The 17,235-nt window shown below is 48.4% G+C and overlaps 1 protein-coding gene across 1 annotated transcript in view; it reads right to left on the reverse strand.

The window, feature by feature from the left end:
* Window positions 1-1,358: 1,358 nt before the first annotated feature.
* VWA3B (von Willebrand factor A domain containing 3B) overlaps window positions 1,359-17,235 on the reverse strand; it is a 233,983-nt gene continuing 218,106 nt past the window's right edge. The window contains 5 exon segments of the mRNA XM_023211441.2: window positions 1,359-2,048; window positions 2,050-2,099; window positions 2,265-2,481; window positions 11,948-12,048; window positions 15,457-15,594. Of these exon segments, the coding sequence (XP_023067209.2) occupies window positions 1,955-2,048; window positions 2,050-2,099; window positions 2,265-2,481; window positions 11,948-12,048; window positions 15,457-15,594 (600 nt within the window). The 3' untranslated portion in view covers window positions 1,359-1,954.

The following is a 17,235-nucleotide window of genomic DNA, read 5'->3' on the forward strand; positions in this document are numbered from 1 at the left end:
GAAGACTCAACAGGGCCACTCCGCAGGTCTCCAGAGGGCTTTCTCTCCGCAGCTCTCTGCTCACCAGCCCTGACCCTGGTAAACTCCAGCTGCGTTGGTCTCCTCAGAATTCCATGTCCATCTCCTCATCTCCCAGAGGCTGCCAGGCTGTGTCTGGGTTTCCTCTCCCTATGCTGCAACCTGGAAATGTCTCCAGGAAGCAACTGGGACACGCACAGGGCTCATCACATTTGTCTCTCTAAGAGTACTGTCCTTATCACCTGACGGCCAACGTTTTAGAAACTGTTGTTACATACATTTTAGCAGGTGGGTTAGTTGTTTTGGTGGGAGTGTAAATCTAGTTTCTGCCATTCTGTATTGGTTGGAGGTGGAAGTTCACTGTTGTAATTGCAACTTCCTCCATTACACTGAAGTAGGCACTATCATTGAACACATCAAGTGATGGCCTCGTGCACTGCAATGTAACACCAATGCAACTAGTATTGTATATATTTGCCCTATAGTCATTTGTCTCTGCTCATACCCCACCACCAGACACCAGTGATTGTTCCAATAAGAGTGGAGATGAAGAGACTGAGATGGGTACAGAGGGAAGATAACCACCTTCCAAGTGTCTGCTGGAATCTCTCTGGAGCCTGGCAGGCTGTCAGCCCTCAAATGCTTGTTGCATAATTGAATGAATGTATGCAGGCTCACGTGCATGCTCGCATGAAAAAATGAACCAATGTCTATGACTGGGTGGGTTTCTAAACTGCTCCACTAGTTCTCCAGACCAGACACCTTGCTTCCTTCAGACCCTCATACCCTTCCTTCCTTCCAGATACAACTCTCATTAGCGGAGACTGCTCCAGAGCCTTCCTGCTGGGAGGGAACGTCTGAGTTCTAGGAGGCATGTTGCCTCCCACAAGCACTGTTCCTTGCCTTGTTTCAAACAGTTCCCTCACTCTTCAATTCCTTCCTCACTGCATTATTGTTTTTAGCCCGATGCTGAGCAAATGTCCCTTATTTTATTTTCATATTTTTAGAAGTGGATTAGTCCTTTAATTTCTTCACCATAACCCTGGCTACTCCTAGCTTTCAGGAATGTGAACGCCACTTTTAATTGGATTGTACATTTTTAGAGTATCAGAACTCTGCCCTATCTGTTCTATTTGCAAAAAGCATCCAGTATTTTCCCTAATGATGACCTGTGCTCTGTTTTCATCTAGCCTCAGGGATCTTACTGACTAGAAAAAGGAAATTTGATGGAGCGATTTCATTTTTGAGGTTAGTAAACATAACTGAATACTTTCATATGTCATTGCTAAAATGTGTTCAGAGAAAAATGGTAACAAATAAACAATCCAACAATCCAATGGTTTTGAAATGTTTCCAGTGTAAGAATTTTTATTCTGGTTTCGTGCTCAATTAGAGTTACCTACAACAGACTACAGACAAAAATAATTAGTAAAGGCTCAATGAAAATGTCAGGAAACAATACAGCAGGGGATGTTCAGTCTTGCAGATCTCAGACAAGTTACCGGGTCTGAATTTCAGTCCCAACACTGGGTGACAAAATCTCTAATTTAGATGTGATAATTAATTTAAAACAAGATTGCCGGCTTGGATCCTGATTACGCTGACTTGTAAACAATTTGAAAGTCCTGTGACCGTCATCTTACAGGTTAAAACTTCTGGGGGTGGGGCGTCTACCAGAAGATGGAATACAATTTTGTGAGTACCGGCGGAAAACAGGATAAAGAACAGTCAGAAGAAGCCAGAACCAGTGTGGTCAAGCGGGCAGGGGAGGCGGCAGGGACAGAGGGGAGAGAAGCGTTTGCCATAGACAGGGCAGACGCGGGCGGCGCGGAGGGCGGCCTTACCTCAGCGGAGGGGCCAGCTCCAGCGTCAGGGCTGAGGTCTGAGTGGCCTGGAAGAGCGCTGGTCTCTTAAACATGGCTGCCACCAGACGGCCTCAAGATGTCTCCGGGGCGCTCCTCAGCCCTTCGCTGCTGTGGGTGGCTCGGAGAGTACAGGGCGGGGCTGCTCCAGGTGAAGGTTTGGCCGTGATGGCTGCTGGGTCCTAGCCGCCTGGCCGCGGGGAGGCGGAGCTGGGCTGTCTGGGGAAGCGGAGATCACCATTACTTAAGGATGTAGGGTCTTTGCTGCACTGGAGCCTACACAGGCCCAGAAGCTGGAGGATGACGTTAGGTGTGCCATTCTTGAAAGGGATTTCAGGGCGTTCCTGAGATAAGCGATGTTGTGGTCCCCCCCATCACTCAAACCTTGGGCTCGGTGTGTGTCCCAGGGCGGGACCCGTTGGAGCTGGTGCCGTGGGAGGAGCCGTCTGAGTCCGAGGGCGCCGCCTGCTGGAGAGGAGGCTGCTTGGCGGGCCTCTTTTTCCTCCTGGGCTTCTCTGGTCTTGGCTCTCTGGAATCCTGCGTGTCCGCTTCTTTTAGTGGCCAGAAAAGGAAAGCAGAGTTCCTCGTCTCCACATCCTCTCTAGAGACAGAGAGATCGGGGTTACCCTGTCTTGATGGCTGCGGGATCTACAGAGATGTCCAAGCCATCCCCATGGCTGCTTCTCAGCTCCTTTGCCCATGTCCCTCTTCCCATGGAAAGGAGTCTCTGGAGCACTGTGCACCCAATGCTTTAGGCTGGGCTTAGTGCCACTCAGTTCATTTCCACGAGCCTTTGGTGTCTGGGAGCCTCCCACGGCATGGAGAACTTGAATATACAGACCCATCCTGACCCAGCCAGTGAAGGAACAACTCCAGCCCAGAAGCCCCTGGAAACGCCTCAGCATAGACCTGTGTCCCCTCCAGGGAGATGAGCTTGGCCTCATCACAGCCCAGTTCATCCCTGAACTGAAGCTTGTACATCAGAGATATTCTTTCACACCCTGAGTTTCTCTAATGATTCCAAGGTATACTATCGGGAACATTTTCCCAAATGTCCAAAATGGTATGATTTGTAATGACATTGAACTTCGGAATGACTATGAAGTCACTGAGCTAGATTACTATTTAGAAAATGCGCTGACAAAGCTTATTTACCCAGAAGTGCTGTCCTTCAAAGGTAGCACCTTGGGAACACCGTGACCTCATTCCAGCCATGCCTCCATGGCTCACGGTTTTGGGAGCTCACCTTTTTTCACAGCCTTCAGGGTAAGTTAAGGACACCTGCCGCCTAGTGTTAAACCTTATTTTGTTCCCGTAATCAGTATCAGCTATCTTGATTGCCCTGCCTTCAATCTGAATAATTTTTTGTTTTGTTTTTTACTCCGCATAACTTCTGACTATTACTGCTTCAGATCCTTCTGGAAATTGTCAGGGAAAAACCAAAACAAAACAATAAAGTGGAAAGAGAGTTTTTTTGTTATTTCCAAATAGAAAACGTCATCATTCAAATTCCTTGTGAAAGAATCAAGATTCATTACACATGATAATTTTCAAAGACTGGCTCAAAGACTCAGGAGAGAATTCCCAAGAGAGATGAAAACATTGGCCTGGGCGATAGCAGTGACATTGAGAAAAGCCTTTCTGGGAGGCCACAGACAAAAATCATCTTTAAATCTGAGGCCAGCGCTTGTGTGGATGTATACGTTCTGTGATAGCAGGTTCTGAGAGACTTCTAGGAATCATGTTTCAAGGTTGCATTTACTGCCCCTGCTCTGTGAAGTCTAAACTCTTATCCATCACGTTACCCTCAGCTATCCCTCAAATTGCTACCGCTCTCCAGAGCAGAATAAGTTGATATATTCTGTTTCTTTTTCACGTTTTTTCTCTATTTGCCATGAATTAGTATCCATGATTACAGTTCAGTCCTTAACCTATAATCTCTCAGAAAGAGGAGCGACAAGAAGGGGATGTGAGAAGTAGAGAGATTTTCAGGCACTAAAGGCATGGAAAGAACATGCCTTTCCAGGGAGACGCCTACCCACCCGCCTGGAGGACTCTGGGAAGAAGAACAGGAGAGACCCAGGAGCAGCGTGTGGACAGCCCTCACCTAGGGGACTGGTCACCCAACTCACCAACCACCTGAATAATGAATAATGGAATTCTAGTGAGGCAAAAATGAAACAAGAGGTGTCACTGTCATGGAAAGGTGCAAATGACATATTGTTAAGTGGAAAACACGTCACACAACAGAATGCATATTACATCTTCATTTTTGTTATGAAAATTGTGAATCCGTAAGGATGACCGGAGCCCTTGCATTAAACTGTTCACAGTCACCCTTGGAAAATGAATTCCAGTACAGCTGTCACTTTCTTGACATTAAAAAAAGTTTGCAATTGTCATACATGATAAGGAGAAAAAAATACAGCTTTTGATATAAGCTGATACGAGCTTATGGTGAAATAAGAATCACCACAGTGGGGAAGACACTGTAGAAGGACCTATAACAAGGGGAAAATGGTGGTTTCTTTCGAAATGTGGGACGATGGGTGGTTTTTGTATTATTTCTGCTTGTTTTTAATTTAGAAATGTTATTAACTCTGCATTACTTTTGGAATAAGAATAAAGCAGCACAAGTCATCACGATTAGTACAAAAAGCAGGCAGGAATTTTGATAAAAGTCTTAAAGCAAATACCACTTGGCTTCTGTATTTTACACTCCAGGACGGCTGTGGTCAGCCAAGTTCAAGATCTTTCACAAGGAAGTGTCTCCTTATGGGAGGGGTGGGAGCAGGAGGCAGGGTGGGTGTGAATCTGATGTGAAGGCCTCAACCCCACCCCCGTTGCCCACACACCTCCCTCTCCTACCTGACCCAAGCCCACTCAGTGGAAGGGGGAGGGCCGCCAGGGTCCTGAACTCCAGCCAGCGGCGTTCTCCACCAGCACTCCTAGAAAAGACCCACGGAGTGGCTTTCTTTTGCCCAACCTCATGCCCAAACAGAGTTCAATTAAGTGCTCTATTAATTAAGTTAGGCTACAGATCTGGTTGAATAACATGATCAACCTACAATAAATATGTGCGCCTGTTCAGAGCCGGGCAGCCAGGCGCTGTGCTGGTTCCACTTCTGGGAAGAAACTGCTGAGTGTCCACTCCATGCCCTCCCGGGGTCCGAACCCACCCCCTTCACTGGATGAAGCATTGGCAGCTTGTCAGTAATCCTGCTGGATCCCTGAGGTCTCGTTTGTATTCTGCCCTCAGTGTCTCTCTCTCAGCAAGGCTGTCTTAGAACATAAAGAACAAGAGGACCCATGGAGCAGGCACCAGCAGATGTTTGATGAAGACCCGGTGGGGGGCTTTCGACAGCTGAAGGGGCGGAGAATGAAGAGACGGATAAGCAAAGGCTGTTGCTATCTGAATGGCTACCGCTGGCCCTGAAGGCTGGCAAATCTCTGTGTCTCCTTGTGTCCCCTTGTCCCATGTCCTAGGGCACCACCACGTGCTTCCTGAATGTAAGCAGTGGCATGTGTCCTTCTGAACTACATAGGACACTCCCAGACAGGGTTTGTTGCTGAACTGCACGTTTTTCAGGGCTTTGTTCCAGCATAAGAAATGGGGCTTCTACTCCAACCGGAGGGGACAGAGGGAGCTAATGACATACAGAGGCTTAATGATTTCAAATGCACAGACGCCTCTTAGGAGAAAATCGTCAGGAGTGACCAGGCGAGATTAAGGGCAGTGATTCATCTAATGTAATGTCAGAGGCAGTGCTGAATCTTGACGTTTCAATCAGTGACTTAATTTCACTGACGTCAGGAGACAATGTGAGTCCACAACACTACACAGGGTCCAGGGAGGAGCGTTAAACACTGTGGACGGTACTGTTTCCAATGGGACATACCCCCAAATCCCATGGCTTCATGGAAAGTTACTCAACCCCTCAAAAGAGAGATAATGAGAGGCTAATATTTTGTGTAACAGGGACTGGGGGGAACAGGGGTTGACCAGAGATCCAGACAAACCCCACCTGGCCCTGGGAGGGTCTCTCCTCCTGCCAACTCATACACAGCCACGTCCCCAAGACCACACAATGACCCTCAAGCAGCAAGAGAAGAACATGCCTCGCCGCCAGGGCCCCAGAACCCAACAGCTTCCTCCAGGTGCCTGAGGTTTCTCTGGAGCACAGAAGAAATGCTGAGTCCCATTTTGCTTTCCTGATATCACATTTGGAATATTATTATTATTTTTTTAAAATAAATCATACTCTCTCTAAAGAGACTTTTTCTTTTTTCTTTTTTTTCTTTTTTTTTACAGTCTTGCTCTGTCGCCCAGGCTGGAGTGCAGTGGTGTGATCTCGGTTCACCACAAGCTCCAGCTCCTGGATTCCAGTGATTCTCCTCTCAGCCTCCTGAGTAGCTGGGATTAAGGGTGCCCACCACCACGCCTGGCTAATTTTTGTATTTTTAGTAGAGGTGGGGTTTCACCATGTTGGCCAGGCTGGTCTCAAACTCCTGATCTCAAATGATCTGCCCACTTTGGCCTCCCGAAGTGCTGGGGTTACAGGCGTGAGCCACTGCCCCCACCCAAGAGTCTTCTTAAGGAGAAGTCTTGAAGGTAATTTGCCCAAACCGTGCTCTGTTAAGGGTGAGGGGAGGAAGGATTCCAGCTCATCTGGGAGCGAGTTCTAGCTAGTTACGTGGCACCAGGTGTGTGCGTTCAGTTCAGGCGGCCTGAAATCCCAGCCTGTGGGTGGTTGAGTAACGCCTGCTACAGGCACCTCTTCTCCACTGGAGAACACCAGCAGCTGGAGCATCAGACCCACCAGGTACCTCCCCCTGCCCCGGCCAGAGGCCACAGCCCTCTGATGGGAACGGACAACAGGGGAGGCAGCCAGGGAAGGACTTGGTCTGTGAGTCCCCTGCCCTGGCAAGGCGAGAGGATGCCAGATAGAGGAAAATCCCCCTGTTCTGCCTGCTTCTTGTAGTTATTGAGAAGGACCACATGGGAGAAACTACACGTGTGTTCTCAAATGGAGGAAGTTAAAGACAGGATAAGGACTATTCTCCCTCAGAAAAGACATCTCTGATGCCATGGAATGTAGCAGAAAGCTCAGGGAAGGGAAGAGAAGGGAAGGGAAGGGAAGGGAAGGGAAAGGAAGGGAAGGGAAGGGAAGGGAAGGGAAGAGCAGTCATTTCCCTCCATCGGACACATTGTCTTGAAAGACACGCCTCTCAGCTGTGTGTCAGAGAATGCTGTCGTCATGCTGCAAAGGACAGAGAAAATCTGCACCCGCCTTGCTGGTTTCACATTGCAAATATGGCAATACCAGCATCTCCTCCTTGAGGAACGAGTAGTCTGGAATTGAGCAATACTGATAACATATTTTATAAGCCAACCTTGTTTTTTTAGAAAAAGTCTTTAAGAATCATTTAGGTGTCAGATTTTAAGTTGAAAATGAAAATGTGGCTGGGTGCGGTGGCTCAAGCCTGTAATCCCAGCACTTTGGGAGGCCGAGACGGGCGGATCACGAGGTCAGGAGATCGAGACCATCCTGGCTAACACAGTGAAACCCCGTCTCTACTAAAAAATACAAAAAACTAGCCGGGCGAGGTGGCGGGCGCCTGTAGTCCCAGCTACTCGGGAGGCTGAGGCAGGAGAATGGCGTAAACCCGGGAGGCGGAGCTTGCAGTGAGCTGAGATCCGGCCATTGCACTCCAGCCTGGGCGACAGAGCCAGACTCCGTCTCAAAAAAAAAAAAAAAAGAAAATGAAAATGTGCATCAGCTTTTGCCGTGTTCAACAGTTTTGAGCCCTTCGGCCTCCAGATGCCTTTCTTCCTGCCTTTCACTGTGCACTGTCCTCACTCAGAAGCCAGAAGAGAGACCTGCAGGAAAGGCCCCCGGAAGGAATGAAAGGAGGACGGGGGGAAGATGGAGGCTGTTTGGGTCCAGGCATCCCTTGTCTTACCCTGCAAGCAGATAGCTATAGTAAATTCAGTATTTAAAAATTAAACTTAGTCAAATAATGTTCTGTTGGAGATGTAACCTACACTACATGTCTTTAATAGCCTGTGAAGACGGCATCAGGATTTTTTTAGATGGCCTCATTTGGAATGTAAACAGTAAATTAGAGGTTCCTCTTCAAAGACTTTCCGCCCCATCTAATTAGGAATAAATAGTAACTTCTCTTAGAAGCAAAATTTATTGAAAGACCTGTGCTAACATTCTTAAACATCTGCTGGCTGTGATAAAGATATCCATGTACCTTATGTTCTTAGCTCCCACTATTTAGCCTAAATACTTGCCCTGGCATATATATATATACTGGTCCAAGTCAGCATTAGGTCATAGCCTGTTCCTCTTCCTTATCTGAAGGTGTTTTTACCTTTCTCAGCATTCCACAAGTTACTTCCTCCTTCCTTTGTTCTCCTCTGCCTTTGACTCTTTTAAAAAGTTCTAAGCTGTTAGCCAGTCGGGACAAATACAGAACGTGAGGTCCCGTTCCAGCCAGTGGAAACCGGACACAACAGTAGGATGGATGCATCAGGTTATAAATGACCCTGCTCCTTTGTTCGGTGTACTCTCATGGCAAAACTGCTGGCAAGTGTACCCTTTCTGCAGGAAATAAAAATGGCCTTGCTGAGGAAATTAAATTATGTTCAAGTGCTATTATTTACAGCACCAGGAACGAGCATTTCTAACAGGAATAATGGTGTGAACGCTCCCTAACGAGCATTTCTAACAGGAATAATGGTGTGAACGCTCCCTTTACACATTTGTAAAGTAAGTGAGAAAGAGCTCCTGAGGAAAGGACCTACCAGAAGGAAATCCCAGCACAGATACAAAATCAGACCTACACCTTTATGTTTGTACTCGCTTCTGCTAACCCTGATGACAGAAACAGAGACAGGTTAAGCTCTGAACTTAGTAGGTTGAATGTAAACTCTGCTTATGAGAACTAAACTAGTCTCTGGCTCCCACAGAGGCAGCCAAAACAAAACAGAGTGGAAATTACAGTGGGGGATGAGGGAGTCAATGAAGACTTCCAGGGTGTGAAGCCCAGAAGCAAAAGTAGATAATTCACAGTGAAGAGCTTTAAGTAAGGCCTGGGGAAGATAGAAAACAAAGGCTTTTCTCGACATACAAAGATTTGCATTTTCATTCTAAAATAATGGTTGATAACATGGAGTTTGGTGAAAATGGGTAATACTTAGATACATCAGCTCATATTCCTTCACAAGGAGCTGTGATTTGGACATCATAGGAGCCAGAAGCAAGACCCACAGGGACCACTGTTGGGGTAGAAGTTTGAGATGAACAGAAAATGTCCTGCTATTTTAAATGAAGTATCAACCCATCTAGACAAAGAATGGAGAATTGCGGCATATGTTTTTGATAATCATAGCTAAGGAAAGGTTCTCTGTGGAGCCCCCTTGAGGAGCACTGCTGGGTATCTGCTAGCATGTGTCTGTATATACTGATTTGTTCCTCAAATAGTCTTTGGAGGCATTCTGTGAGCTGGTCTCTGGCAACAGGGATTCAGAGGCAGACAGAGCCTGTCCCCTACCTTCAAGGACTTGTGCCTACAGAGTCCAATGCAAAGGAAATTTTCTTTAACGGAAACCTGTATGGACTGCAGTGGGACCACCTCACTACCTGGGGGTGCTGGGGTGCTGGGACATCACACGGTGGTGCTGATGTTTGAGCTCAGTCTTGGAGTTCCTCAGGTGGCCGAGGGCAAGGAATAGCTTTCCAGGGAGAATACTTAATCTGGTGAAGTCACAGAGACCTGAGAAAGCATGGTGTGGGCAAAACCTACATGTAGCTTAATGTGGTTAGTATGTAGAAGGCATTGGCGGGTTAGCTGGGAGTGGCTAGGAAAAAATGAGGTAAGGTAGACAGCTCTGGGCCAGACCAACAAGAAGCTAAGCTGGGATAAGAAGGGGTGATGGGGATGGGGCTCTGAAGGATTTTTAAGTGGGGAAGGGACACAGGCAGATTTGCATGTGAGGAAGTTGATTCTGCTCAGCCCTTATGGTGAGTGACTGGGACTGTGGCAGGAGAAGGCCGGAGGACATGAGCACTCCTGGCCAGTTAGGATCCCTGTAACCTGGAGACCAAGGGGTTGTGGTAGGTGAGGGACAAGCAGCAGCCAAAGATGACCACCAGATTTCTGGCTGGACAGCTCCGTGACTTGCGGGTGAAAGGGTGAACTGAGATGGGGAAGCCCGAGATGGGAGCAGGTTTGTGGGGAACTGTGATTTCAGTTTCAAATGTGCTGAATTTTTGAGATTCTGTACACTCAGGTGGAAATATCCAGTGGGTGGTTGGAAATAATGCACTTCCCACAATGTGCTGAACACGTACCAGACAATGACCATCCCCAAATCTTCACACCATCGTAATCCTGCAGACGAGCTCACAGTCAACGAGCAACCACAAAACTAACGAGGGCAGGGCTGGGATAGAAACCCAATCTTGGTTCTAATGCGCTTCCCCCTATAGTTGCCCACCATGGCTGCACCTTACAACTAGCTGGGGGCTTTCAGAAAAACCCACCTCCAGGCCCGCTCTCAGAGTCTGACTGTGACGCACAAGCACAGGAGAGCAGGCTGGGTTGGAGAAGGAGACATGGGGTCCTTAGCGCAAAGGGATTCATGAAGGCAGTGGGCAGCAGTGAAGTCAGAAAACCCAGAGAGGTGGAGCAGCAACAAGCCTCAAGAGGAGGGGCTAGGGCAGAAGGAGGGTCTGGTGGTGTCCAAAGCGACTGCAGGAGCAGACTCAGTCAGTGAGGGCGGAGCTCACTGGTTCAGGCTCATGAGAGGTCCCGTGTGGCCTCTGTGGAAGGAGTTTCTTGGAGGGTAAGGGTGGACGCCAATACCCAAGGCTCAGGAGTGAAGAGGAGGCAGGGGAGTGGGGACGTTGAGTCTATCCGATGGTGCATGGAGACTGGCAGTGAAGGGCAGGGAGCGTGCTGGATCATACTGCGGAACCAAGGGAGTGGTAGTTATTCAGGAGTGTGCGTGTTTGTGGGTGCTGCGTGTGTGTGAACAGGAGGTCAACCTGTGTACTTGCTGAGGTGAAGGGCTCCATGAAGAGGAGCTAAGGAGAGAGGTGAGAAGAATCCAGGGATCACTGATGGATCCAGGACCCTAGGCAGCGGAGGATGGGCCTCTGGAGCCCAGTGGACAGATCGGCCTGGGGTGAAAGGAAGGACACTGATTCTTTGACATCAGAGGCAAAGGCAGAGACTTCCATAAGCCCAGAGGTGGGAGATCAGATGTGGAGGGAGACGATGTCTGATGGTTCTGTGACGAAGTAGAAGGTAAGGCCATCGGGAGAATGAAGGTTAGCACCCAAAGACAGCCTGCAAGCTCTAAGAGAAACTGGAAGATGTTTCCTGGGTCCTTTTCCCCAACACTAGCTCAACATCCATCTTCACCTCTTTTTGTATAGCCTTGACTCCAAGGTCATGACTCCATGACCCCAATTTTGATGCCCCTCATTGGCCCCACGGACTTGAGTTTGTGTTTGCTCTGCAGGCCTCCCCCTTTCCTTTTGCCTTGGCTACCTTTAGTCTAACTTTACAGCTCTTAGCAATCCTGCTGCCTCAGCTGAGAACATGTTGAGTCCACTGCAGCCCCTGGAAGCCACGCCCCCCCAACACCCTGAACTGGTACAGGCAAGCCAGGGTCAGCCCCTTGCTCCCACCTCCCAGCAAGGGGAGAGGTAGGTAGGTGACTGGACACAAATGCAACTTAATTAGAAGGCCTTGAATCTTTACAAACAAAAGGGGAACAATTCTTTCATATTCATGACATATTCATAAATGCTTTTCTGAAGGGTCAAATCATGTTGAATTTGAGATGAGAACCAGATGGATGAATACACAGTGGGTGAAAGGTGTGACGTTGAAGGGATAATAATCACAGAGCTACATTTTAAGTAGGACATTCTCCATCTCTGCTTTTCTTCCCTAGTATTTTGAGGTCATGGATCTCTTCTCAAAAACAGATTAAAGGTGCAAGGATATAAATTAATATTCAAGAGATAAAAGTTGAGTACACTTACGCTTCTGTATCCTCAGGAACTGGGGGTGACTTTATGTGAGAGCAAGAGATCGCATACTTATTTTGGCTGATCTTAATAAGTGCACTCCGAGGGCAAAATTCCTGTAATAGCACCAACAGAGTTCACTCAATTTAAATCAGAAATGTCCACCATTCAGATATAATTTTATTCTAGCTCAACCCATTATAATAGCTTCTAGTCATTATCCTATTCAGGGTGACACTTAAAAGAGGAGTTTAAATTCAGAGCCTTGCTTGATAATTATTTGCTGAATAAAAGTCATCAGAGTCCTCTCTGTCATTTCTCCATATTCTGGATCAATTGCCAAGTGTACCCACGTAAGACACACACACGCGCGCACGCACATGTGCACGCACATACACCTTCATATAACCACCTTCCTTTCTATCTTTATTTCAGCCTTTGGCCACCACTTTTGCTGACTGCCCCACCTTCAGCCTCTTCGGGTCTCCCCAAGTCCCTATCAGAACTGTCTCCCGTATCCTTCCCCACCCCCCGACCCTGCCCCCACCACCCTCCACCCCCGGCCATGCCACTCTAGCCTCCAGGGCCCCACATCTTGTAGGTAAATTCCCAGGTCCTTTCCTGGGCTCTGCGGCTTCCCCTCAGGGATCCTAGGCCGACTGCCTCATCTGTCCCCACACCCTAGGGCATACCTGGGGAATCTCTTAAAACACCCCTCCCTTTCACAGTTGATATGCCCAGAGTTGTCCCACACGCCAGGGAGAGGAAGGCTCTGCCCTTCCAGATGCTTCTCTACTGCTATCCAGACAGCTTCAGGTAACTCCATTTTCTCCAAGGGGTTTTTTTCTGGAGTGATTAGCAGACACCTCCTCCTCTGTTTGTCCTGTTGGGTTGGATACGGTGCTCCAGTGGCCGCTGGCTCTGATGGTCTTTCTCCTTCGCCCTTAACCCTAAACTTCATTTCCCATGCCCCTCTCCCTGATGGAGCTACCTCATGCCACAGTCAACGATGTACTGGATATTTTTATTCTGTATGCTAGGCAGCTGGGCACGGTAGTTGAGAGGGTAGGCCATGGAGCCAGATTGTCTGCATTCAAATGCCTGCTCAACACACCAGGTGTGTGCTTTAACTTCTTGCTTCAATTCCTTTTCTGGAAGTCAAGATAATAATAGTCTCTACCTCACGGTGTTCTGAGGATCCAAGGATCCGCTCTGTGTAAAGCACTTGGATTGGAATGCATGGCACGTAGTGAGGTCCTAAGAAAGAGCCACCGTTACCTGGCGTTTTGCTCACCAATCTAGTTCACTTGTGGGTCTGTTTTCCAGGCATGTTAAGTCATCCATCAAAACGATGTCATTTTCCATTAGGAATGTCATTCATTCAAGTAATTTAAAAAACAATCGTGAGACCCTTCTCTTCATCAGGGGTTGTGCTGGGAGGGACAAAGGTGAACAGACGTGGTCTCTGCCTTTAAGGGTTGAGAGGTTGGTGAGGAAGCCAGTTTGGCAAGAGCAGTGTAGTGGACAGGAGGGCCTAGGGCCCTGCAGAAAGTCACGATCAGGCAGAGTCTTTAGGGTGACGGCAGTTTAGGGGAAAGGAGATGCGGGAGGGCAGTCCAGGAAGAGGCCAGAGCCTGGGACTCGGAAAAGCCCACCGCGTTCAGGAAGCAGTGAGCCTTCCACCTGGCTGGAGGTCAAGCTCATGGAGCAGGCTGGGGCCACACAGGGGTCCTGGGGAGATTCTCCCTGAGCGTGACATGAAGCATGTGTGTGGGTTGGACAAACGACATCATCAGTTTTGTAAACTGATACAGCATTCTTCTAAAACTTTTAGAAAAATTACGTAGAGAAATATATAATTAAGGAAGGATTTCTTAAACAAACATAGGGCAGAAGGAGAAGAGGGATACATTTGACCATCTTAAAATTTAATGCTTCTCTGTCAACAAAAATGCCAAAGTTAAAAGACAAGCAACAGACTGGGGAAAACTGTCGGCTGCATAGATCACCAAGAATTACCACCCGGAAGACACGGAAGACCTCCCCTAGTCAATAAAAAAGACAAACGACCCGACAGACAATACAGACCCTTAACAATTGTCCATCCAATGAGCACATCAATCTAGAGCTGATACAGTTAATGGAGTCATTCCCACTCGCTGGCCCTGGGGAGTGCGGGAGGAAAGGATCTGAGTGATGCTACCAACCTCCGCAGCCACATCATCACCACTGTTACCTAACACATGCCTGCCAGACACACAGATCTTTCACATCTTTCACATGTCTTTTCCTCAAGCCTCACAATCACCCTGTAGGGTACACGTAGACATATATAGATATCGATATGTAAAGTATCCATTTTATATGTGACCAAACTGAGTAGTGGGGGTGAAGCCACCTGCCCAATACAGAGTGAATGTTCAAATAATTCAAACACAGGTGTTTTTGTTTTGTTTTCTTTTGTTTTTTTTGAGACGGAGTCTCGCTCTGTCGCCCAGGCCGGAGTGCAGTGGCCGGATCTCAGCTCACTGCGAGCTCCGCCTCCCGGGTTTACGCCATTCTCCTGCCTCAGCCTCCCGAGTAGCTGGGACTACAGGCGCCCGCCACCTCGCCTGGCTAGTTTTTTGTATTTTTTTTTTTTTAGTAGAGACGGGGTTTCACCATGTTAGTCTGGATGGTCTCGATCTCCTGACCTCATGATCCGCCCGTCTCGGCCTCCCAAAGTGCTGGGATTACAGGCTTGAGCCACCGCGCCCGGCCTTTGTTTTGTTTTTAACTGTAAAGCCTGTGTCCTTTTCACTCTCCTCCACTTTGTCCCCGTCTGCCCTTAGTCTCCCAACTTCTGCCAACTCTGGAGGTGGTTCCTAGGTAAGTAGGAGATGGGGAACCAGGTAGTGGCACCCCAATACAGGGGACACGGAGGAGAAGGAGGCACTTGGGGAAAGGGAGTGCACTGGCTTGCGGAGTCTGAGATGCCTGTGCTCACCCGGAGGGAGTGCTCCAGGACGACCCAGCTAGAAGCACAGGGTTGGAGCTCAGGGCAGCAGTGGGGCTGGCACTTCTGGCACAGAGGAGGTGTCCAGAGATGGAGGCTCACTCCGAAAGACGCAGGGAGGAGGCAGAAGAGGATAGCACTGGGAGGGGCCCAGGAGGTGCCCAAGTCTGCAGGGCCAGCAGGGGACCTCAGGCAGGGGCAGGAGGAGGAGGAAAAGGAGGACGAGGAGGATGGAGAGCCAGAGAGAGTGGTGCTCCAAGACCCTAGAGTGAGCCTGTCTCTCCGTCAAATGCAAAGCACGGTTCAGCCATGGAAGCCGAAGGACTCACAGCACAGGCAGCAGAGGCCACGGCCACCTTGGTGAGGGCAGGGTCTGTGTGGCACAGTGGGCAGAAGCCAAAACACAGGGAGTGGAGAGCAGGGCAGTAGTGGCAGCCAGGGAAACCGTTCCTCAAGAAGCCTGGCAGTGCCAGGAAACAGCGTGGCATTGCCCAGGAGAAAGCCTTTTTCTAAAGGAAAATCTACTTACTCTCCGGTTGTTACACTTCAAAACTGTGTAGAATTTTTCTGCGGCCAGGTGCTTATTGGGAAGTGCTATGACAATGGCAGGGACGTAGAAGTCAAATCCTTTGGGTATCACAATTTTGGCAAACACATAATCTCCAACCTGCAGAGGAGAGCACAGAGCAAATATTTTGCTTATGGATTGTACAGACAATGTTAATATAAGCTTGTTTTAAAACACTACAAGGCAATTGGCAAGTACTGATGCTAACATTCAAATACATATTTTTTTCTCAGTTAAGAAAGAGTTCCAAGATTCTCTGGGCTCATTGGGCCACGTCTGGAATTTTGTGATCAGTTTGGGAAGCCCCGTTGTAGTAGGACTTCACCAACTGACCAGGGCCCAGGGGTCAGCCAGCAAGATGGTGAGGGTTCTGGAAACCACACCCTGAAGAGACTAGTTGAAAGAACCCGGGGTGTTTGTCATGCAAACATCCTCAACAGTGTCCTTATCTGCCAGAAGGGCTGTCACCAAGACGTAGACAGGGAAAGGTTTGTTTAATGTCACTCTAAAGCACGCACCCAGAATCCATGGGTAAAAGTCACAAATGGAGAATTTGCAGGAGAAAAAGTATCTTGTGGAGGGACATGCGGAGGCTGCGGGCCCTCGTGCATCGTCAGGGGACAACAGCACTGTTGCGTGCCGGGGCTCTGACTCGGAAGCAGCAACAGGCCCGAGGATAAATTCTCCAATTCCCCCTCCAGCGCTTCTCCTCCAGGCTCACAATGGGCAAGACACAGCAGCAGGGTGCTCTGCAAGGATTTCCCTCTACTCCTGGGCCTTGAAGCTGGAATTAGGATCATGGCAAAAGGATGAGCCAGACATGGCACAGCTTTTATGAGTTTGTGACCAGATGAGAACACATTAGTCTGGCTCATCCGAGGCAGGAGAACAGGGTCTGGAGTCAAGGAACTTAAGGTCAATTCGTGCTGACTTTCTAAGGCTGAATCGAGGGAAGCACCAAGGTTTGGGGGGCAGGGAATCTGGGGCCCATTCATGATAATTTCCTCAAGTTAAATCAAAGGCAAAACATCTGGGTCTGGGGCAGGGAACCTAAGACCAATCACCACGAACTTCCTAAAGCTAAACCAAAAGGAAAAACCCCATCTCCTGACGCCGGGTAGCAAAGGATCAAAGGCCAGTCTCCCTGCAACCCTCCCCTACCACCCCAGCTCCGAGGGAAAGGGAGTGTGCCTTGGATTGCCCAGAGGCCAAGCAGGGGCCATCCCTTCATCTGCACAGGGGCCAGTTCGCCTCAGCCTTTAATTAGCCACAGACCAAATCCTTCATCCGGAAAAGCGGTAGTCCATAGGGACCTCAAAAGGAGTATTTAAAACCCAGAAATCTTTGTAATGGCGCCCTTGTGTCTCTTGTGGCCCATTCCCACTCTGTGGAGTGCTTTCTCACTTTAATAAATCCCTGCTTTCGCTGCTTCATTCCTGTGTTCCATTCCTTTGTTACTTTATTTCTGCATATTGTTTAATTCTTTGTTCAAAACACCAAGGACCTGGACAACTCATACTCACAGCCTTTCTTCTGGTAACACATGTGTGGAATGCACATTTGGGGTAACTGTGCATTACGATATCACCGTCTGACATCAGCTGATTACAGTGCCAAGGAAAACGCTACCTCTGCCCTTGTTATTATGTAATAGAATGGAGTGGAATAGAATGGAATGGAATGGAATGGAATGGAATAGAATAGAATAGAATAGAATAGAATAGAATAGAATAGAATAGA

This window comes from Piliocolobus tephrosceles, chromosome 15, assembly GCF_002776525.5.
Source record: "Piliocolobus tephrosceles isolate RC106 chromosome 15, ASM277652v3, whole genome shotgun sequence".
NCBI classification, from domain to species: domain Eukaryota; kingdom Metazoa; phylum Chordata; class Mammalia; order Primates; family Cercopithecidae; genus Piliocolobus; species Piliocolobus tephrosceles.